Source organism: Erpetoichthys calabaricus, chromosome 1 (assembly GCF_900747795.2).
Source record: "Erpetoichthys calabaricus chromosome 1, fErpCal1.3, whole genome shotgun sequence".
Lineage (NCBI taxonomy): Eukaryota > Metazoa > Chordata > Cladistia > Polypteriformes > Polypteridae > Erpetoichthys > Erpetoichthys calabaricus.
Window position 1 is genome coordinate 182,196,138 of NC_041394.2, and position 23,953 is coordinate 182,220,090.

At 36.2% G+C, this 23,953-nt stretch overlaps 1 protein-coding gene across 1 annotated transcript in view; it reads right to left on the reverse strand.

Moving 5' to 3' along the window:
* The window catches only part of LOC114657626 (calpain-1 catalytic subunit-like), a 115,336-nt gene that overhangs the window by 79,183 nt on the left and 12,200 nt on the right, over positions 1-23,953 (reverse strand). Inside the window, exons 2-3 of the mRNA XM_051930899.1 lie at positions 16,080-16,543; positions 8,305-8,374 (exon numbers count right to left, since the gene is read on the reverse strand). Coding sequence (XP_051786859.1) covers positions 8,305-8,374; positions 16,080-16,328 — 319 coding nt within the window. The 5' untranslated portion in view covers positions 16,329-16,543. The remainder of the gene's footprint in view (positions 1-8,304; positions 8,375-16,079; positions 16,544-23,953) is intronic.

Genomic DNA, 23,953 nt, shown 5'->3' on the forward strand with positions numbered 1-23,953 from the left:
ATTTTAGAAAGCAGGTCTCTATGAACAACCGAGTTATTGAGACACATGTGGACGTACCTACTGTGTGTATTACTTGATTTGTATTTCTGTATAATATTAATACATGTAGTTTAGTTACTTATCTGCCCTGTTTCCTGTATGTGGGGCCACCTATTTATGCACCTGGGTTACCAGCTCTAGCAGTATTTAAGCCAAATATATTAATGAATCATCACCTTTGGTATTGTGTTTATTAGTTTGGACTCCAGTTTTTATCATTTTTTTCAAATTATGATTTTCTGGCTTTGACCGCTGCTTCACTTAAGGTACTGTTTATGGTTTGAGCTCTTCAGATTTGTTTGCTTTATGTTTTGTCTTTTAGGCAAAACCTTTTTTTGCTCCTTTTTCCTGCCTTGCCTTTTGTTCTTCACTTTTGAATCTTTGTAACAAATAATTCCTTAAATATAAAGAAAATTTTCTTCTGTTAGTCTTATGAACAAGTTAATCTTGTATTCTCTTCAGTCAGTTCTTAATTACCTATTACCACTGCATTTTATGAAGGAAAGACAGATAGTGTTAAAATTTCAGTCATTCCAGTATCTGTGGAAATTAGAGTGGTTCAGTTTAGATGATGGAGCAAAAATTTTGCGTGCAAAAGCTTGTAGACTCTGATCTATTGGCCAAAACTTTCCTTTCCGAAGAGTGCCAAATTTAAAAAAGGCAAAAATGTTAACTTTTTACAGAGCAACCTTTTAAAGCAAAAACCAAGTTATAATCCTACAGGTAGAAACATTACTTTAACATTTTGTTTTGTAATACTAAATGTTATACTTAAGCCTTTTACATGGGATCACTGAATTACCCATGTTTATCTGATTAAAATGTGTTTTAATATAAAACTGTTAGTATATAAAAAAAGAGAGGATGAATTATATAAAAAAACAGCAGCTACAATAAATGTTTTCTGAAAGCTAACCCATTCTGTTACATTTAAAACAGTGAAAGGCTGTCCTCAGATTATAACCTACATTGAAAATTAAAAAAAAAAAATCTAAGAAAAAAGGTAACATACAACATACAGTCATGAACTACAGGCATGCAATAATAGCACAGAATGTAAAGGTAACTGTGATGGTGCATGTCGGCTCTATGCTCCAACTTCAGTATTGGGAGCATCTTGAACCTGACACCATCAATAGTCATGACCGAATGAGCCAGCAGATGAGGACAAATGTACAATGCATTGCAAGGGGTACAGTAGGTGCAAAAGCGAACTGTGCTCTTATTAAAAACAGTCAAACAGTATCCCACAAGGTTATTATAGTTAATCCATCCATCCATTTTCCAACCCGCTGAATCCGAACACAGGGTCACGGGGGTCTGCTGGAGCCAATCCCAGCCAACACAGGGCACAAGGCAGGAACCAATGCCAGGCAGGGTGCCAACCCACCGCAGGACACACACAAACACACCCACCCACACACCAAGCATACACTAGGGCCAATTTAGAATCGCCAATCCACCTAACCAGCATGTCTTTGGACTGTGGGAGGAAACCGGAGCACCCGAAGGAAACCCACGCAGACACGGGGAGAACATGCAAACTCCACGCAGGGAAGACCCAGGAAGCGAACCCAGGTCCTCAGGTCTCCCAACTGCTAGGCAGCAGCGCTATCCACTGCGCCACCCTATTGTAGTTAATGAAAACTAAAATCAAAACTGAAACTATCATTAAAAAACATTTTCATAAACTGAAATAAAATTAACAAAACTGAAATGAAAAACTAAAACTAAACAAACCTATTAAAGTAGCTGGAAAGACTAACTGAAATAAAATAACAATTTACCAAAAATATATTTAGTTTTTGTTTTTGAATGAATATTCTTGCCGTTAGTCTTTAACCCTTGTAACTTCAAACTCTAAAACAGAAAATAATCCACCACGAGCCGCCCGCATATATTCATCCAATGAACGGCAGCTGGTGAAGGAGGGCAGGTGTTCAAACAGCATTTGCGGTGACAGAGCAAGCTGAATACGGGAGCGTAAAGTGAGTGAAATAGAAAGCAATTTACTGTGCTGCCTTTTTTGCGGTTCTTGTAAATTAAGATTTAATTCAAACACCTGAAAACAGAATGTGCTTGTCTTGTCAACAAAACCTTTACCATATGGAGAGAAAAATCATGAGTGAATGCCATTTCAGTTTAATTCTCAGGTGCCTGCTCTTTGTTGACAATAATTCACCTGCCACTTTGCACACTTTTGAAAAATAAAATGGCACTGATCGAGAGACTGACTAGGTCATCATACAAGATCAGCATATTGTTACGGACCAATCACTTTTGCTTTAAAAAAACTCATTTAACAATGAAGCAATACAAACCTTGTAAAATTCCGAAGCTAGCAGTGTCTCCACTGAACTACAGGTAGGTAGGCGAAGAGAATCTGCCAACTGGTGAAAAACTAAACATACTAAAGTGTTTTTGTATTTATTCTATATTTATTAAATTATCTTTTTTTTTACTTTATATTCACAGCTCAAACTATCTGATATTGTGAAAATAATCTAGTAGCAGAAGTATGTTTTAAAATAGCTGTCTCCTTTTTTCAATTTCTCTCTCAAAATATATAGTTAATAGTTTATATATAAATATATTCTTTTTGTTCTTAACATCAGCCATATCATACATATTAAAATACCAGGGACTTAACGCTCCTTGCTTTAGCTAACTTCCAACTGACCCAGAAGTACTTCCATTGGGCTACTGACTGGCAGCAGTACTCCTAGGTCCAAAATAATAGGATACACTTGACCTCATTCAGTAAGTCGGAGTTGGAAGGCAGAGGGCAACACATGCAGGAGGAAGAGGAGTTTGAAGAGGAGAAGAAGAAGAGAGAAAGGAGAGAATTCATTGTTGATTGTGTTTGCTGGATTGTAAAAAGGTACTGTGAAGAATAAATATCCTTTATTTGAACCCTTGAATGTATCTTCCACAACTGGTAGTTGGTGGATATCTTGTTTTGGAGTAAAGGGAAAATGTCCATGCATAAATATTTGAAACAGCTGACCAGAGCAGGGGTAGGCAACGACGGTCCTGGTGAGCCGCAGTATGTGCAGGTTTTTGTTCCAACCCAGTTCCTTAACGAGAACTCAATTATTGCTGATGAAGCACATATTGCTTAAGTGACATTTTGATGCTTCATTTTAGTGGTCTCGCTTGTTAAGGTTCTCCAACCTTAATTGCTTATTTCAATCTTAAACTGCTGCATTCAGTGTTTTAATTGCTCCTTATTAGCAATAAGATGTAAAAGACAAAGCAGCCAGCAGTTCTCCAGCTAGCTTCTTTCCAATTACATCTGTGTGTGTTCATCATGCACTGTTTGATTTAATAAAACACTTAATAGAAAAATGTGACAGACTGAAAATGATCTGTTTTAGGCTTCATATCATTTGGATGATATCTTTGGAAAGGAAAAAAATCTACGATATAAGAGCCTTACATTGCACAGACTAACAAGCCATAAAATTAAATAAGGTCTGAGATTGGCAATGATTGGTTTCTAATTAAGCAATTGGGTTGGAATGAAAACCTGTAGCCACTGCGGCTCACCAGGACCGACGTTGCCTACCCCTGGACCAGAGGAATGAGAGGGAACATATGCTGGCTGCAAGGGGGATTTAATGGAAGAAATGCAGATTTTTAAACAACTGATTTTATACCACAAAAGGCTCTCAAAGGATTTAAATAGCCTGAGCGCACAAGGAAGATCTCAAGAAGCATTACCTAGATAAAGCAAGATATTGTCCACATAAAGATATATTTTATTGTCTGTTTTTACCTACATTTTTATTACTCTTTAATTTAATATTGTTTTTTTGTATCAGTATGCTGCTGCTGGAGTATGTGAATTTCCCCTTGGGATTAATAAAGTGTCTATCTATCTATCTAAGAGGAAGCTGTGTCAAAATGGATATTGAAAAAAGAATTCCACTTAAAAATGTCAATTCAACTTACTCTAAAATCATATATACCTCATGTACACTAGATACATCTCACGCTTAAACTGAATATTTTAAGCAGCATGCTTACACAACATGAGTTTACTGTTACCAAAAACTGTATGACAGGTTGCGCAAACAAGGAATACTGTCACAATGTATGTGAAAGAGCAGAAACAACATTTAACATATTTTATTTTTAAATGTTCAATTTACCACACATTACCACAGGGGTAGGGTCAGCTTGAATAAATATAAAATATGAAAAAAAAAACATTCAAGATATCTACTGTAGCTTTCTCAGCAGTCCTGACAATATAAAACTTTATTTTTATGTGTGGTGGCCTGCTCTTAGCTAATTTTTAATTAACTTCACATTATTGTTATTACCTTTTTACTATGTGTTGCTAAAGACCCCCCCCCCCCCCACCCCCCCCTTTTCATATTGATCTTTGTTTAAAATTCTCTTTGTAACTGCAAACTGGTGAAGAGATGACCATCTCACACTCAGGAATGTAATCTACAATGAGGACAGTGGGTCTGTTTCCCAGAGTCATTGATTCCAATTCGTAGATGCTAAAGTTGGGAAACCTGGAAGCCCTTGCAAACCTGGAGAAATACTGCATAAAATTCACAATGGCAAGATTGAGTTGAACAGGCCATATTGGATTTAAGTCTATGCGTTACCATAAGGTAGGTCAGAGGGATATTTGAACATAACAAGTAACATATGATGACCATGATAGAAAAAAATCATAGTCTAATCAAAAAAGTCTCATAAACCATAAATATACACTGCAAATTTAAGTTCGTGAAATAACTTGACTAGCCCATCATAATAAGAAAATTCAATGCAATCCAAATATAGCAATCATTCACCAATGATTCTTATTTACTGTGTCAATGAATGCTTTTTTTCCATTGCATTAGTGTTTTATAAGTTCAGTGGATCAAATCAGACCTTACTTACTCTAGACCATTATTAACTTGCTAGCTGAACTTAACTAGCTAATGGCTCTCAAGTGGATTACCATTATGATCGATAGGAAAATAAATTTAATTCTTGATTACTTGCAAGACTAATAGAAATTAATCAGGAAAAGGAGGAAGTAAAAGAAGCAGGAACATATCTGCTGTCTCAAAACAGCTAAAGGTAACAAAACCAAAAGAGTAAAACAAAACTAAATTTCAAAAACAAAAACACTAAATAAAAGCAATATTCAAAATACACAAAGAAAAAGCCCTTACACTAATTGGTTTCTCTTTCCGTTAACTATTACAAACATTTATGATAGCTCCAATTGTATTTTACACTTCCTGCAGAATTGTCTATGCAAAGGAAAGAGCAAACCTTTTAATCCATGTTTGTCCTAGCTAAACTACAATTGAAGTGTCTATTGTCAGGATTTTCCTTTCCATGAGGTATTCTTAAAGGCTTAATTAATATGACATAAAGAAAACAGCCCTTGAAATATTATACTAACTAAGCTTGTGCCAGTAAACAGCTAACAGGCTCACAGCGATGACATATCTATTTGTATAAAATCTTATGTACTTTTAAGTAACACCTGAACAATAATTTAGAATATCCCACATTGGTAAAATGTAATCAAGTAGCAGCATTTAAAATTTTAATTTAAAAATGAGAAGGGGTATAAAAGACCATGACACTAAACAATTCATGGCTGCTAACTGGGTGAACTAATGCTCTGAAAGTCAAATTCATTGGAAAATGTATTACTGTGCAATGATTGTACAGTTTCTGTCCTTAGTCATAGTTAAAGTATTTGGGGCAAATAAGTCACCATCCCATTACAGACCTTATGTAAGAATAATGAAATGAAGTGACATTGAAGGTTGATATTATTTCAAAGCCAAGAATTAACTTTTGAAGTCTGGACTAATTTCAGTTTCAAATCAAACAATATAGAAACACTTAAAAGCCACATTCACTCGATGTCTGTGCATGCACTCTCCCAGTTCAGTTGTTGATTTTGTTATAGTAAAGCTATTTGTCATATTTTTATATATAATTATCAAATGATGCTTTGTTTTTTTTAGCACCTGATAACACAATATTAATTTACATGAAACTCACCCAGAACACATTGCCATGCAAAGAAACAATCCTCATACATTTACACATATTTCTAAATATATTTTGCATCAAATATAACTGCCTGACCTCCCCAGACAGACATAATATTTTCAGAACACATTAGGTCTCCCTATTTCCATAGTTTTCTACAGCCATCTTGTGGACAGAAAAATGCTGCAGTGCATTCAGTAGTAGTAACAAAGTACTGAAAAATTCCAGATCAGGATCTACTGCTCCACCACACAAAGTTTCTCAATGTGTAATTAAAAACTGATCTTAATCAATTAAAGATAAAAATATAATAAATTTTCAAAGTAAGAATAATCAACTTAATAACAATCCTAAAACAAAGCTGTTATTTATTACTGTAATTAAATAATGGAAAACTTTGTGGCAAACTTTGAGAAGTGCATAAACATTTAAAAATATGTAATAAATGCCATTTAAGTTCAAGTCCACACAACAATTAAAAGTTAAATCTTTGTGGTTATGACATTAGATGGAAGTGCTGTGAAAAACTAAGATTATAAGTACACTCTTTCTGTATACTGTAATATACAAGTTCCTTATTACATTTGTCTGATAATGACAAACATCTTCTGAGATTTTTCAGGCATGGAAGTTAAAGGTTTGAAGGTAAGGTAGGTACATGTATACTCACTATTAAGTACCCCAGATGGCAATGTGTTATATGTTGATTTGCACACTTTACTCGGTCCATGTGACAATAACAACTCTATACATCTATACAACAGAAGCTTGCCGGTTCAACTCCCTCACCGCTACTGAATCCTAACTGACCATGAACAAATAATTTACTTGGTTAGTATTCCATAATACAGTATACTTTTTTCAAGTCAGTTTTATTAAGACTAATATCTGTATGTTAAAGAATTATTTGCATTTCTGTTATTTAAAAAGATCAGTGCTATTAAATAATTGTGCATCTATTACTAACATGTAAAATAATATCATGCACTATACTCAGCTTTCTTATTTTATTCAGAGACACCCATACTCAGCAACATTACTATTTACATTTTGGTTTCTACGCACTTTCATCCTTTCAGAAACATACGCCTTGTATATAAATTAGCTGCCTTGTTAACCAATTAATTTTTCTGAGAACAAAACTACAAAATAAATAAGTCTAGTGTATTTTTCATTCTGCTATTTTATCTGCCAGGTAATTCTTTTCTCATTTTATGATTTTGATCCAATTTACCCAAATACATGTACAGATTAAACATAAATGCAGAAAAAAATAAACAGAAGTGAAGATGAATTAGTTTAAGATTAAACTGGACAAGACAGTTGCTATGTATGAGCTTTGAAATATCTGACTGGTGTTTTGAAAAATCAAAGATAATGTGCCACTGATAAAAATAGCTCAATCATTTAAATCACTTAAAAAGTGAATTGGCACTGGTTAGCTCTGGCATCTCAATATCCAGTGTCCGAAAGTTTAAATCTTTATCCAGTGGATTTCCATTTGGAGTTTCCATAATCTTCACAGGTATGCCTGGGGTTTCCCCTGGGTACTTCTGTTTACATCCAACATCCCTAAAGATTAGGTGAACTGACCATTTCAAATTGGTTGTGAGAGTGTTTATGCCCTGTGATGGACTGGCACTTGATCAAGGTTCCAGCCCTTGACGTCAGCACTTGAGTAGGTGGCTTCTACTCCCTACAAGTGAACTAAACAAGTTTGAAAATGTATCCAAGTTTTTTTCTTTTCAGTGTTCTGTTTGAGGAGACTGGGTAGCTTTGCTAGCATAACCAAGTCTTACTCTTAATATGTACTTTCCAGGCCAAGTATTTATACTTCTTATATGTATGACTGCATGTGTATTTACATTCAGTCATATATATATTTAATCATATATAAACTTAATAGTTAATTTTAGCTATAGATTAAATTTGGCTTAAATCACTTATGAAATTTAAAATAGATAAGGAAAACTATTTTTTTCTACCACCACAAATTATGAGCTTTGCAAAGGAAGTTTTTTGAAGGTCAAGTTATACAATATGCTCCACTGTAATCCAATGCCTTTCTTTCTTTCTCTGAACACTGTAGCGTATTTGTGAAGCACAATCACCCCACCTTAGTTTATCCTGTAGCTGACATTATGTCATAATGCACAGTAACAAGATAACCAATTTTGCACAACTAAAATAGTGTGTCTTTATTGAAACTATAAAGAAATTAACAAAGTGCTTTCTTACCAAGGGCTCCCTGGCAGATATCTGTGCGTGTTGCACCATCCACAATAAACTGTGGATTTGAGCAGATCTCCTGCAAAGTAAGACAGATGATCAGGACAGTACAATGACATTTCTCTTCTTGAAAGGACATTTTAGATTAAATTCCCAAATTTACTTAATGAATACACATAACAACTGTTAGTACACTTAGCTCTTTGAGCACAATGTTGATCATTTTTTTTACTTCACTAAGTGGCTCTGTCTTCTTCTAGAATTACATATAAACATTAAAATGTACAAACAATAGATTTATATTTGTGCGTTTTTATTTTAAAATATTGCTTGAAGGTTTAAATGTTAACTTTTTACTCAGAAATCTAACTTTAATAAAAATAAGTGTAATTTTCTAAAGAAAAAAAAAAAAAGGTTAACACAACTTATATTCATTACAGAAACTGATGCTTGGTATAAAACATTAAACTCAGACTTTATTATCACTCACTGCATTAAAAGTGACAAATTAAAAAAATGCCAATTGGATGACTTGTACTGAAAGCAAATGTTTTCCATGTTACAAATACAGTTTCCTAAATTATTCTAATGACAAAGTTTTAATACTTATACATAAAAAAAAGAGAATTGAGCAACAAGTAAGGGAAATAAATATAACGGTCAAGGAGACTCTAGGTTAAAATTAATTTTGATAATATTGATATTATAAAATATCAATACCTATCATGTTCATAAGATTTCAATAACATTATTGGGTTTCCTCCGGGCGCTCCGGTTTCCTCCCACAGTCCAAAGACATGCAGGTTAGGTGGATTGGCGATTCTAAATTGGCCCTAGTGTGTGCTTGGTGTGTGGGTGTGTTTGTGTGTGTCCTGCGGTGGGTTGGCACCCTGCCCGGGATTGGTTCCTGCCTTGTGCCCTGTGTTGGCTGGGATTGGCTCCAGCAGACCCCCGTGACCCTGTGTTCGGATTCAGCGGGTTGGAAAATGGATGGATGGATGGATGGATTATTTGGAAACAATTTCTAAAATTAATTTTATGTATGACATTATGAGGTCAACTATCCCAGGAATTAGCAAGATTCTCTTAACCAAGTACATTATCTAGTCATTGGTAATCACACATGGCTGTCCCATTTCAGTTTGTTTACAATAATAGATAGCAATAATAAAAGTCCTCAGGCACTGTTTAGAACAGTTGCTAAATTAACAAATGGGAATTCAGATCTACAGTGCAAAATACCAACAGATATTTGCAGTACAGACTTTATGAACTTCTTCAATGAGAAAATTAAAAATATAAGATCCCAGATCTCAGCATCACAGTACAAACTGCATACTAGTTTAGCAGACCCTGCCTCACATTGCATTCAGCACGATCGATCGATCAGATAGGATAGGATAGGATAGAGTGGTGGATTGCTGGCTTTTTACTCCAGCCCTCACCCCCAAGCCGCCAGGAGGAGCTCTCCGGACAGTGTGGACGTGCCCCGAGTTCCAGCAGGGCCTTATGGACTATGTAGTTTCTACACACAGCCCTGCTGGATACCTTGGGGGCCACCAGGCGTCGCTGTAGGGGTGCTTGTGGGCTCTTATGTGCCCTATAACCCGGGGGTACGTCATCATCACATGACAGGAAGAAACGACGTGCTCCCGGGTTGAGGAAAAGGACTGTTTACCCTGAACCGGAAGGAATAAGGAACTGTGGACTGTTTTACAGGAACACGTCCGGGTCAAGGTGTATAAAAGGACTCTGGGAAGCCCAGTACATTGAGCTGAGCTGGGAGGTAGGAGGGCTAAGTCTCTGGGCGAGGAGGAGTGAGTATTGAGAGTAGTATTGTTTTGTATATGAGTGGTGTGGAGAGTGCTTTGTGCACAGTATTGTTATACAATAAAAGAGTCTTGGACTTTTACCTGGTGTTCAGAGTGGTACCTGAGGGTTCAAGAAGTGAACAAAGCCTCTACTGCTAAGATAGATAGATAGATAGATAGATAGATAGATAGATAGATAGATAGATAGATAGATAGATAGATAGATAGATAGATAGATAGATAGATAGATAGATAGATAGATAGATAGATAGATAGATAGATAGATAGATAGATAGATAGATAGATAGATAGATAGATAGATAGATAGATAGATAGATAGATAGGAGTAATTTTAATCCTGTAACTGAGCAGGAAGTCTTAACTTTAATTTCTAAAATGAAGCCCACTACTTGTTCCCTAGATCCAGTGCCAACAAAATTAGTAAAAAGTGCAATGGATGTTCTTGCAGCACCTATTCTTAACATTATCAATAGTTCATTCTTGCATGGCACAGTACCTGATGCACTAAAAGTGTCAATCATTAAACCATTACTTAAAAAGTCAGAGCTAAACCCACACATACTAAATAATTGTAGGCCTATTTCAAATTTACCCTCTCTCTCTAAAATACTAGAAAAAGTAGTCGCCAGTCAGCTTCAGTCACACCTTACACATTACAATTTATTTGAGAAATTCCAGTCTGGTTTCCGCACTGGTCATAGTACAGAAACGGCACTAACGTGGGTTGTAAACGACATTCTGATATCCTCTGATGAAGGAAACTCCACTGTAATTATGTTGTTAGACTTAAGCGCAGCATTTGACACCATTGACCATTCTATTTTACTGCACAGGCTAGAAAATGAAGTTGGGCTTACAGGCACTGTGTTTGCTTGGTTTAGTTCTTATTTATCAAATCGATTCCAATATGTACAGAAATGTGCTGACAGTACTCCATCATTATATACAGAATTGAGATATGGTGTCCAGCAGGGCTCAGTACTGGGACCTTTACTGTTTTCACTTTACATGCTTCCACTGGGATCTATCATTAGGAAACAATGTTAATTTTCACTCATATGCAGATGACACCCAGTTATACTTTTCATTTAGATCAAATGAAGTTGCTCCAATGTTGTCTTTAATTAGTTGTGTTAGGGAATTAAAGGAGTGGATGGATGAGAACTACTTGTCTTTAAACACAGATAAAACAGAGATGTTAATTGTTGGAGGGAATGACGCTGATCACAACAATATTTTGTCATCATTTAACTCAGTTGGAATCACCATTAATTTTACTGAATCAGCCCGCAATCTAGGAGTTATCTTTGACTCTAGCATGTCATTTAAAGCGTATATTACAAAGTTGTCCAAATTATGTTTCTTCCATCTTAAAAATGTTAGGAAATTAAGGCACTTTCTAAATAAACAGGATTCTGAGAAATGAATTCATGCATTTGTTTCTAGTAGGATTGACTACTGCAATGCGGTGTTCACTGGATGTTCAAACTGTTCTTTATACAGCCTCCAGTTAATCTAAAATGCTGCTGCAAGAATTTTTACAAGAACAAGAAAGTATGAACACATAACTCCAGTTCTTAAATCCTTACACTGGCTCCCGGTTAAGTTTAGGGCAGATTTCAAAATCCTCCTTTTAACATATAAAGTATTAAATGGCCAAGGTCCGGCTTACTTGTCTGAATTTATCATGTCTTACAAACCAGAGTGTACATTAAGATCTCAAGATGCCAGTCTGCTTATGATTCCAAGGATTAATAAAATAAAAGTTGGAGGTCAAGCTTTTAGTTACAGGGCCCCTAAACTGTGGAATGGTCTGCCTGCCACTATAAGAGATGGTCTCAGCTTTTAAATCCCAGCTGAAGACTCACTACTTCAGTTTAGCATATCCTGACTAGAGCTGCTGATTAACTGTACAGACTGCATCTCGGTTGTTAAGTCATTAGCACTAAAACATAAGTAACATGATAGTTATAATTTGTTACTAACTCTCACCTATTCTGTTTCTCTTCTCGGTACTCAAATGTGGCACTTGGTGCCATGGCCCACCCGCCAAGTTGTTTTGCCTGCCTAAGGTAAAGTCATCCCTGATGGAGGATCGCAGGAATCGTGGGGTAGAGGGGTCCTTTCATCGGATTGGCTGGCCAAGCAATGTTTCAGCTGTGGAATGGCCAAATGGGGGAGGCAGCTTGATGACGGAGGTCTCCAGGGGCCTCATGTACATATGGTGCATACGCACAGAAATGTTGCGTACAAACGTTTCCACGCTCAAATCGCGATGTATAAAACCTAAACTTGGCGTAAAGCCACGCACATTTCCACGGTACCTCATACCGTGGTGTACGCAATTTCTCCACTTGGTTTTGCAGACTAGCGGCACACAGCGTCAAAGCAGTGCGACTGTTCCTGTGTGGTCACCCTTTCTTTCTTAGATCCACATTCCTGACGCAGCTTTATAAATACACTGAAACTAACTGCATATTGTTTATTAGTGTAATGCATCTGATTGTAATTAACCTGCAGCAATATAATGGTCCAGGGAATAGCCATAGTATTCCAAATACCATAACTGGTTTAGCGTTGTTAGTCTCACTGCATCGTCTGCTTCTTTCAGCTGCTCCCGTTAAGGGTTGCCACAGCAGATCATCTTTTTCCATATTACTCTCACTGCACCACTCGGAGTATTTATATCACTGTATCTGAGTGGGGAATCACAGAAGCAGCTGATTGGAAAGAGAATTATTGGTATACAACATGAAGCAGACGCTGCCTCAGCCACGGCAAAACTCTTCAGAGACTTTCCTGTACGGACTTCACAGTTTAGAAAAAGTTTCATCCCCAGAACTATAAATGCACTCAATCAGTCCATCAAGTGCACCTTGTAGAACTGTTTGTACTTATAAGTGCAATTACCTCACTGTAAACTTGCACTACACTTATAATATTGCACAACCTGCGCCCCTTTCTAAAGCGCGTATTTACATATGATGACGATATCATTTTTAAGATGAAATGCAGCAAAATATGTTGATTATATTATACAGATAAAACTTTAACTTCATTTAAATAATCTGTATTGTTAATAATTAAACATGTGAGGACACGGTGCCGCAGCGCTAGCTAGTTCAGAGATTGTTCCTGCATTGCGCTGTATTCTTGCTGGTGCTGACGTGACACTGGAACGATAGATGGATAGAATAATTAAACATGTACTACGAAGATATTTCAATGTTCTTTAAAAGTTTTGAAGCATCGGCATTCTAAGCTTACAAATGGCTTCACGTCTATTACAGAGCTGATTGTGTGGCGATTGGGTATTTGGAGAAAGAAAAGTAAGGACAGGAATTGGAGGTTAGTACGTTTGAAAGATACAGTACTTCTGTAATAAATTATTTCATCGAAGGTCGCGCATGGCGCAGCAAGCCTCTTGCGTGAGATATGAACAATCACTGTGCCACCATGTTCCCATGTTTAATAACATGCTTTCATTCCTATCATCATGAAAAAGATATCACGTATACATCTCAGTATTTTAATTATTCAGAAAGCTGTAATATCACGAATATAATGGATTATGTGTCCTGTCGGAGAAAGAGAAAGCCCATTTAAGAAGCAGGTAGTGATTCACACACATAGAGCACATAGAAGATCAAATACAGAACAAAGCATTTAACGTTTTACTTTAGTTACAATGGGATTTGAGAAACTAGTAAATTAAACAATTTTAAGATGAAGTTTATAATGTTCTACTTTAATGGCAAAATAAACTATGTGATTAAAGTGGAAATTTCGAGATTACAGTTGTCATTTCGTGCTTTTTTCCCCACTGTGTGCCTATTTATTTGTCTGTACCCTAATAAGCTTTCATATGACACTCAGACAGTGGGCTACGAGTCGCCTTTTCACGGCGACTTTGATATGTGATTTCTTTTTTATTTTGGGCAATGTGCGACTTTGTGAACTTGAGCTTTCGAGTTTCTCCGACACACTGTCACTCGATCAACTTCCTTTTGTTGATTATACCACTGTTTAAACCAACAAATAATACGTTTTTCCTTTGCCTCCTCTTGGTATTCGCTGAAACTCTTATTGTTTCCCCCGTGCTTTTCCCATTGTCTTTTCACAGAAGGCTATTTATATTGATTTGCATATTCAAAGAGGCGTATTTTTGGGAGGAGTTGGGGTGGGACAGAAGGCGCGTGCACTTGCGTTACTTTCAAGCGGATTGGGATTTATGTAGCGGAAGAACGTGGAAGTTTGCGTACATACAGATTCCTGCATCTGGATTTTTCTGTGCGTACGCACATTCCCGCTTTGTGCTTACGCCATGTTATAGTGCGAGTTCTACGCACGGCGTTATACATGAGGCCCCACGACTCTAAACAAATCCAAATCATATTATGTGATATCATCTACTGTTAAATTCTGGTCCGTACTTGTAAAATTTTTATTTTTATACTGTATTGAGGATTTGTTCTGTTCTGTGTATTGCATTGTATTGACCCCCTTCTTTTTGACACTCACTGCAAGCCCAACCTACCTGGAAAGGGGTCTCTTTGTTGAACTGCCTTTCCCAAGGTTTCTTCCATTTTTTCCCTACAATGGTTTTTTTGGGAGTTTTTCCTTGTCTTCTCAGAGAGTCAAGGCTGGTGGGCTGTCAAGAGGCAGGGCCTGTTAAAGCCCGTTGTGGCACTTCTTGTGTGATTTTGGGCTATACAAAAATAAATTGTATTGTATTGTATTGTAATTTTTTATAACCTCTGTATAGGTTATCCCTGTATATCAGACATTTTGGACCAGTATCAATTACTGTCAGTCACTTGGTCATTTGCTAACTTGCTTTATTCTGAACAGGGTCATGGGGGAGTGCTGGAGCCTATCCCAGCTAGCACATGGTGCAAGGCAGGGAAAAAAAACCCACACAGAGCGCCAGCCTATCACAGACAGTTGCGCGCGCGCGCATACACACACGCACAAGAGCCAATTTAATATTGCCAATTCACCTAACTTGTATGCCTTTGGACTGTCGGAGGAAACCCACACAGACACAGGGAGAACATACAAACTCCATGCAGGGAGGTCCCTGGAGGCAAACCCTGGTCTCTTTATTGGCAGCAGCACTACCACTGTGCCACCGTGCTGCCCACTATCAATTGCAGCATTTACCATTACAGAAATTTGCAAATGTTACAATTATGATTACACTTTTTCTATCAGTCCATGGACATCCCAGAGGTTTACAACAGGACCTCTTAAGTGGACTTTTTGCTTTCCTTTCCTACACTGTCAACCAACATATCATCATTAGCTACAACTTCTGTCAGTTGCTTCAATTGCAAATTAGCAAAATTCATTAACCTATAATTGCTTATTTGACTACTTTGTTTTTGTGTAACATAAGTAAATCTGGTAAGGGTATTTACTTTACTGCATCTGTATTTGTTAACCTTAATTAAGCACCCAAAGGGAGCTATGCAAGAATAAACTGAGCTTCTATTGATCCAGCTAGTTTTTATTTGTTAACACATGGGCCCAGATAGTAAATTCCTCAAAAATCATACTACATTTTGCAACAGAAAATTGCCTGGAAGTGTTTCCTAAAATCCTTACCCCAGCTTTCACTAACAAAGAGCCTACATCCAGTAATTTATCAAGGTGGCCGTGCATGCACAAGATCAATGTATTCATAAAAAGATATGATAAAGTAATATTTTTGTGTGTTATTTGTTTAAAATGATGTTTAGATGTAAACGAAGACTGAATCACATTTTAGGTTTGTAAGGCATAAATGTGAGTACTTCTAAAGGTTTAATAAACTTTTTCTCAGCACTGCAAACAGTGATGCTTCTTTCTTTGTGCCCTCTAATGTGCACATGCTGTATACCTACAAAAGTCCTTTTTTCCTAGCTGAATGTAAGCATCTTTCTCCCACATGACTGGTCCCATTATACTCACAGTAGGTCGCTTCCAGGTCACACCCTGTGTCTTTGAACTTCGAGGACCCATTTCTTTGAAGCCTAGAGAAGTGGGATGTGCAGGGAAGGCATCATCACAGAAAAGAGTCCGGTTTTGATGGCAGTAATTTCTTAAAGTCTCGTAGTCCTGGTTTAAATACTTAACAGCATTGTGATTTTCACCAATGCCTTCTTCTCGATCACGCCGCTTCTGTACATAAGCGGCCATTCCAGAAGCAAACACTTCCATCTTGATGGTCTTCCAGGAAGGAGACAGTCAGTCCCTCAGGTAAGACAGAATCAATACAACAGAAAAAAGACAAACACAAGGGAGATAAGCAAGTACTAATTTATAGTAAGAAAAAGCAGAAAATGTGGGTGTCAGAATGCAACAGGGAGGAAGAGGTGGAAGCAGACAAGAACAAATATTGGATAAACACAAATAAATAAAAAGAAAGAGTACACCTACAATAAAGAAAGAAAAAAGTAATTAGTATAGAAACTGTATATATAAAAAGTCACACAATCTGAAAAATTAAGTACATCCACTTAAGCAAGTCTGTTATCTCATAGATAGATAGATACTTTATTAATCCCAAGGGGAAATTCATAAACAAATTCATCAACACTGGGACACTGAGATGGGATCCAGTAACAGGCACTATCCCACTACATACTCATATCCATGCTCACTCACTCTGGGCCAATTTAAATTCACCAAATAAACTAACATGCACTGTTTTGAAATGCAGTACCCAGAGAAGAGGCCATATTGAAATAATGAAAATCCAACATGGAGACTGAACTTGAATTAACTCAAGTTCCTGGACTTCAGAAGATAGTGCAGGTAATTATGCAATTATGTCAACAAAATTAAACTTGTTCTGTTTTAAAGTAGCCTCTTTATACAGCATTTTGTTTTTGCAAGTTATGCTCTTTCAGAACTGTCTGTTTGCAAATCTTTACTTTATATGTGTATTTATTTTAATTGCAATACGACATATGAGGATTACATGTAATGAAATATAGCTACTGTATGAGAGACCGAACCACTTTAAATTAATCTAAGCATATTACAAAACACCAGTTTCAAGTTTCTAAAAAATGTATTTTGAACGATTTTCTAACTAATTTAATCTATTCTAAATGAGATTAGCTGACAATCTATCGTGATGCTGAGAAATATACAAACTTCTATATTTTAGCCGTCCTGCGCAGCCACTTTTCTTAATCATCCATTCTAGAGAACAATACAAGGTCATTGCCTTCATACCAGTAGATTCAGGGATAATTTCTACCCACATGTCATAATGTTACAGAACAGTCAATCATAGGAATTCAAATATTATAACATAACAAACAGTGTGTATAAATAAAACGGCATATACATATTATATACTAGCTGTCCCCTACGGCTCTGCCCACGTAGTAGTGAAACAGGATAAAATTAAAAATCAATAAACAAACAAGTATCGCTAGCTAAGTGGAGGCAAGGTACACCACAAAGTGTGGCCAGAGGTAGACAGATTCAAACAGAGTCTGTCTCGGGTGAGGAGGGACTAGCCTGGCTCCCCACTCCTGATGTCAAACTTCACCCTCCCCTCGACCCGCAGATTTATATCCAGTATATATTATATATACTGTAACAGTGTATATACTGTACATAAATGTTTCATGGCAGGTTTATATTTTATTTAGCATACCATTTGCTTAGCCAACCTAATCCTGAGCAGGGTCACATGGAGCTTTAGCCTATCACAGTAAGCATAGGTCGCAAGTCAGGAACAATCTCTGGACAGAATGATATTTCATCGCAGGGTGAATACATGCAAACACACGCACACAGTTTAGATATGTCAGATCTGAATTGTCGTCATTTTGGCTCATGAACATCCTGGCCAAGCATTTCAGAGTTTGTGATGTACCCATAAATATTGAGCCCTGGATGGATGGATTCCATATGAGATTTGGTGCAAAGATCAGGTCCATTGCAGAAGATTTTTATACCAAAGGTTCAAGCAAATTTTGCCATGGAAAATATATAGACCATGGACCTGGTCATTATCATCTGTTGTACCAGTAAAAGAGACAGAAGATTGAGCTTTTCTACATTATGCCTAATGCAAAGACCATGATAAAGACACTATCACACTAATCAGTCAGTCCTGCATGCTTCTCAACATAATGAAGTGTATGTAATCTGCTAGCTGACAATTCAGTACAAACGTTTTCATATATCATTAGCCATCTCAATCAAATGATTTGGATTTTCATTAAGTACAGAATGTGTTCTGCGCTATTAGCTAGTGTTTCCGTATAATATGACATATTAACTTACTGTATTTTTCAAAAACCGAGACTCCCTTTTTGAATGAAATACTGCATGAAGGAGTATATTGACTATTCACTGTAACAAGACAGAAAGGACTAAAGAATACAATTAATTGAATCCTATATCAAACCTTCATTAGTCAGTTCTGGATTACAAAAAGTTGGAAGACTACTAGTTCACATATAACAGGTTATTTTAGGCAGTCAGATTAACCTAACACTAACACCCACATCTTAGAGAAGTGAGAGGAAAAAAAATGATTTCTTAAAAAGAAAAATCCATAGAGACATATCTGTTTCATGTAGTAAAATTAGATTCTTATCTACAGAAGGCACAGGACTTTCTTTCTTCATAGTCTATCCTGTCTAGAATATTTCATATATACCAGTATTGCCACCTTGGTAATTGCTCAGTGCTCAAGACTGATGCCTCGTCTTCAGTTTTACACTATTTATAAGTACAATTACAGCCATTCTCATAATTTTAATGAACTACCCCAAACACCAAATGTGAAACTCTAAGGAGCAGAACATTTCTAAAACACATAATGCATGCAATTTTCATAGAGGTGGGCATCTATCCACTAAAAGCCAGCAAGTACTGAAACTGAAGCAAACAAATGAAGAACTGTAAGTAGAAGACAACTAAAATGTCTGCTCTTTGACTAAAGTCAGTAATTAACCCAGCAGATGCATTCCACGTATCAATTGCTAATACTTACAAATGCTGAAACTCATAGTTGTGTCTCTCATTGAATAAAGACTATAAGCAGATGACATTTTACACAACACACACAAAACCCTTTGGTTAATCTGCAGTCCAAAAATAGGCTATATTATGCTCTTGAAATATTTATTTTACCCCAATTTATAATAAATAAATAAATAAATAAATAATAAAAAACACACATCTCTGTCTGGCTACATTATTTAAGGACATTATATCTTAGTTCACAGCTTTCTAAAGATAAATAGTTAACTACAGTATTACTTGATTTATTTAGTTATGACTCACCTCTATTTTCAATTTTTTTGTCTTTAAACTATTTTCCAAAAACATATTACCATTAGTAACCATTACAGTAATCCCTCGCTACTTTGTGGTTCACTTTTCGCGGATTCACGACTTCGCGGGTTTTTAAATACAAGTGATTGCCCGCCTATCGCGGAAGTTATGTTCCAGACCCATCAGCAACAGGAGAAAATCCGCGATATAGAAAGACCATATAAATAAACATTTTTATAGTTTAAGCCTTCAAATACCTATCCCACATGCTTTAAACACATGTAAACTTATAAAACACACTTTGTTAACATATATGATATGTGGATGTCAGGCTAAGGATATGAGTAACATCTCACTATTATAAAACATTTTAACTTCACACAAGACAAGACAGTGAGACAGGAAAATTGGTGATGTACTGGCTTTTAAATTATTGACAGGCAGAGCGACAAGCAGCACAAAGCCAGAACAAAGTCCACTTCTCCTTAGCATCCATTCAGCTCCCCACCCCCTTGACAATGCGAAGTGGCACGAGCGTACTCCGCCTCCGGGGATGGGGGTTTGAGCGAACGTGCGTTCAGCCCTCACACACCCCCCACTCCTCCTCATCCTTCCGAACGTGCAGAGCGACAAGCAGGCATTTTGGCAGAAGCAGCACAAAGTCCATTTCTGCTCTGCTGAGAGTTCAGCTGCCCCCTTCACAAAGCGAGTGCAGACACATCGACATCTGATCGCTGCGTGCAGTGTGCAGTGTTGGTCTGCAGTGTTTAAGAATGCAGAAAGTGTTTAAGAGCATAGGAAGTGTTTATAAGAGTGTGGGAAAGGTTAACAAGAGAGTGAGAAAAGTTTATAAGAGTGTGAGAAGGGTTTATAAAGCCTTAAAATATGTATAAATAATAAAATAAATATAGGTCGCTACTTCGCGGATTTTCACCTATCGCGGGGGGCTCTGGAACATAACCCCCGCGATAGGTGAGGGATTACTGTACATCTAATAAAAAATAATAAATCTTTTAATTTTCTGATAGGTGGCACAATCATTAGCGCTTCTGCCTTATTTATGCAACATCCTAGCTTCGAATCCCATACCCTGTTGTTGTCCATACGGAATCTGCCCATTTTAACTGTTCTATGTGTGTTTTTCTCCAGGCAGTCTGGTTTTCCTCCCACATTCCAAAAATGTGCAGGTTAGGTTAACTAGAAATTCTAAATTGACCATATAACAGTTTGTGTGTGTGTGTGTGTGAGTGGGCCTTGCAATGGACTCCTTACAGAGCTAGGTACTGCATTGTAACAAGTGCTATCAGGACGGGCTCCTGCATCCTAATTCAACTCAGCAGGCTAAATAATTTTATTTTCTGGTCCCTTTTCTCTCTCACTACTCTTACTTAGGCATATGAATAACTAAACTATCAGCTATAGTGTTTGAAAAACATACATTAAAAATGCAAAAAAATAGAATTACTTACACATGTAATTAATTACTATAATTCTTTAAAAAAGACAAAAAATTGGGAAGTATAAATTTTTTATCTATTTTAATGCAATTTCCTAATTATACTTATTTATAACATTGTTATTTGTTTTAAAAATTGAAAAATAAACAAATTACTATATCAGCCTTGCAAATGAAAAAACACCGCAAATGGATATGTAGATTTCATTAAAATATAAGTAAGGTCCACAGGAGGGAATTTTTTGCTTTGTACTGAAAGTACTGCATCAGGATTTGCACAGGGACATTTCAAATTCCACGATTTTTTATGACTTTTCCAGTACTTTATGACTTTATGACTTTTTTGTGAATTTCCCATCGGGATTAATAAAGTATCTATCTATCTATCTATCAACCAGCACAAGAATCCAGGGCTACACTCCAGTACACAATATCCACAGTAAAATTACATGCACACATATGAAGAACAAATATGAATTAAAAAAATGTGGCCTATTTTAAATGGCTGACTACTTAAAAAAACTGACATTGAAGCCCACACTATTTACAGAGAGTAATAGTGCAGTTATGCACTATGTATACTGTACAGTTCTAGGCAGGGCTGTCACCTTTAAAATAATAAAAAAAAAGATACATAATTTTCTATATAACAAATATGCCATTATACATCTATTGGGCATAGAGCCAGCTTGTGCCAACACGTTGGTGTGTGCAAGCAAAAGATACAAATAAATCATGAATAAAGCATGCTTTGCTCGAGTGTAGTTTATAAATGAAACACTTTAAAGCACCAGTAAAAATACAGAAATTTTACTGTGTTGGGGTGCTAGCAAATCAATATCAATTAGGAAAACGATCATAAAATTTTTTTGTGCAATATTTTAGATAGTAAATTGTTGCAGATGAAAAGTATGAGGTATAACATGGAAAGGAAATCCATGCACACTATTTGACTCTCTGTGATGTCACTATCAGGAAACATTTTCTGAAAATGGTTACCCATTTCACCTTGACTTGTATGAATAATGCTTGTCCATCTCATTTAACACCCAGAGGATTTCAGGTTTTAGGCATTCACTTTTAGTCACCTATGAAGACAAAGATGGCGATATAGTAGAAATATCACTAGCCCGACTAGAGCTCTCACTAACACTACCTGAGGCTAGTCCACTGGATCTGAACAGCTTGCTGGTGTGGCGGTCAGAAGTGAGAATAGCCCTGCAAAAGGTTTAAAAAAAAATTCTGAACAGAATTATAGGCTTCCTTCGATTTTCTTCAGTTCACAATGTTTACTTCCTTTAATATGGCTTTTGAAAGAAGATTAACCCATATTTCCAAAGTCACACTTCTTCATATAGTAACAGCACCCAGCCATATGCTTGTCTGATTTGTCTTGTTGAAGCTAATCTTTGTAATCAATGTTTTCTAACCACTTCAATTTATACATGCAATCTTCTGGAATTTTGCCTGCTCAATAAATTACAGTGACACATCTAATAGACACAATGTAATTTACCTTGCTATTACTTACTTACTTACTTACTTACTTACAACGCAAGTTGATATTAATGCACAAGGTCATTAAATGTGATACTAATGTGAGATGTGGGTGTTTTGTTTACAACATATCTGATATTTTATCTCATGATATCTGATTATTGAAATTCACTTTAATATTTTTCATTACTTTTAAGTATTATTTTATTGTTTTAGAATTTCAAGTATATTTCAGTACTGGATTTTGGCTTGTTAAACTTTCATGACTTTCCAGAACTCATACGAACTCTAGTGTATTTCCTTCTAGAAAAACAAGCCTTTACTTTAAGGCAGAATACCTCAGTATCAACATTTGCTGCTTATGAAAACTAAAAAAATCATAAAAGAGGAATGAATTTAAATAGTTGCTGAGACAAGTGACTTCTCAATAGTCATGGAACAAAAAAAGAAAATCATCCATCCAAGTCTGCTTAATCTAGTTCCATCATGCACAACTCTGACAACTTTTGATCTCCCAAAAGAGAGTTTCTTGCAATTCCACACAACAACAAAGCAAACTGTTTGAAATACAAAAAATGGGTTTGTTTTAGGAAAGTTGATTTGAGATAATTAAAAGCTTGAAAAGACATTCCACCTTATGGATAGGACAGGCAAGGATGGTTCCCATAATCTACTCGGAATGGAAAACCATTAAAAGTTCAAATGCCATATACAGTAATGTTCAACTGAAGGTCATAACTCCATGCACCATGTTTAACAGACAACCCTCCTGAACTTACCAAAAATGTATTTAACAAATTGATGAGTGTATAGATTCTTATCTAGTTACAAAAAATAGAAATATTTATAGGGGACATGGTGGTGTATTTCCCACTACTGCCATCTGACAGCTCCAAGAATATGGGTTTAGATTTTAGCTTGTATACATACAAAAAAAAAGAATGCACAATGTTTAAGGGACTAGAAAAACACAATTTAATCACTGAGTAAATTGTTCTTCCTAATGATATTGTATTGTCTTAGTGTATTTAAGTGTGCTGTGATTATTTCTTTGCTATTTTATATTCGGTACTGCCTGTGTTGGCACAAGTCTTTGCTAAAATATGCTACATGACAAATATTTACATTTCCCAAAAGTTTGCGATTTATTTTATTTCAGTACATGGCATGCATTATACCAACTCTGTATCTTTCATAATATGTGCATGCAAAAAGCAAAGTAGTCAGGATTTTTTCCTCATTCAAGTTTCAGTTATTAGAGTTAATCTGAAAGAACAATGGAAAGCAGTGTAACATCCTGTGAGCTGTAGAATGTAGACTTCAGATGTGAGTTTTTTGATTGTGTCACGCTTTAGCCAATTCCCGTCCGTATACAATCCACCTAATCATTTCTAGCCATTAGGTCTATGTCAGCCTCAGATGACTTTGACATAACTAAGCTAAAATATTACCTTAAGAGCTTTTGAAAGACTTGACTCAAGTAGAACTGAAGACTCAATTTTAGTGACTTTCTTAACAATATTAAAAAAAAAAGATTAGACTTATTGATAACTTGTGACTTGACTTGGACTTAAGATAAAGACAA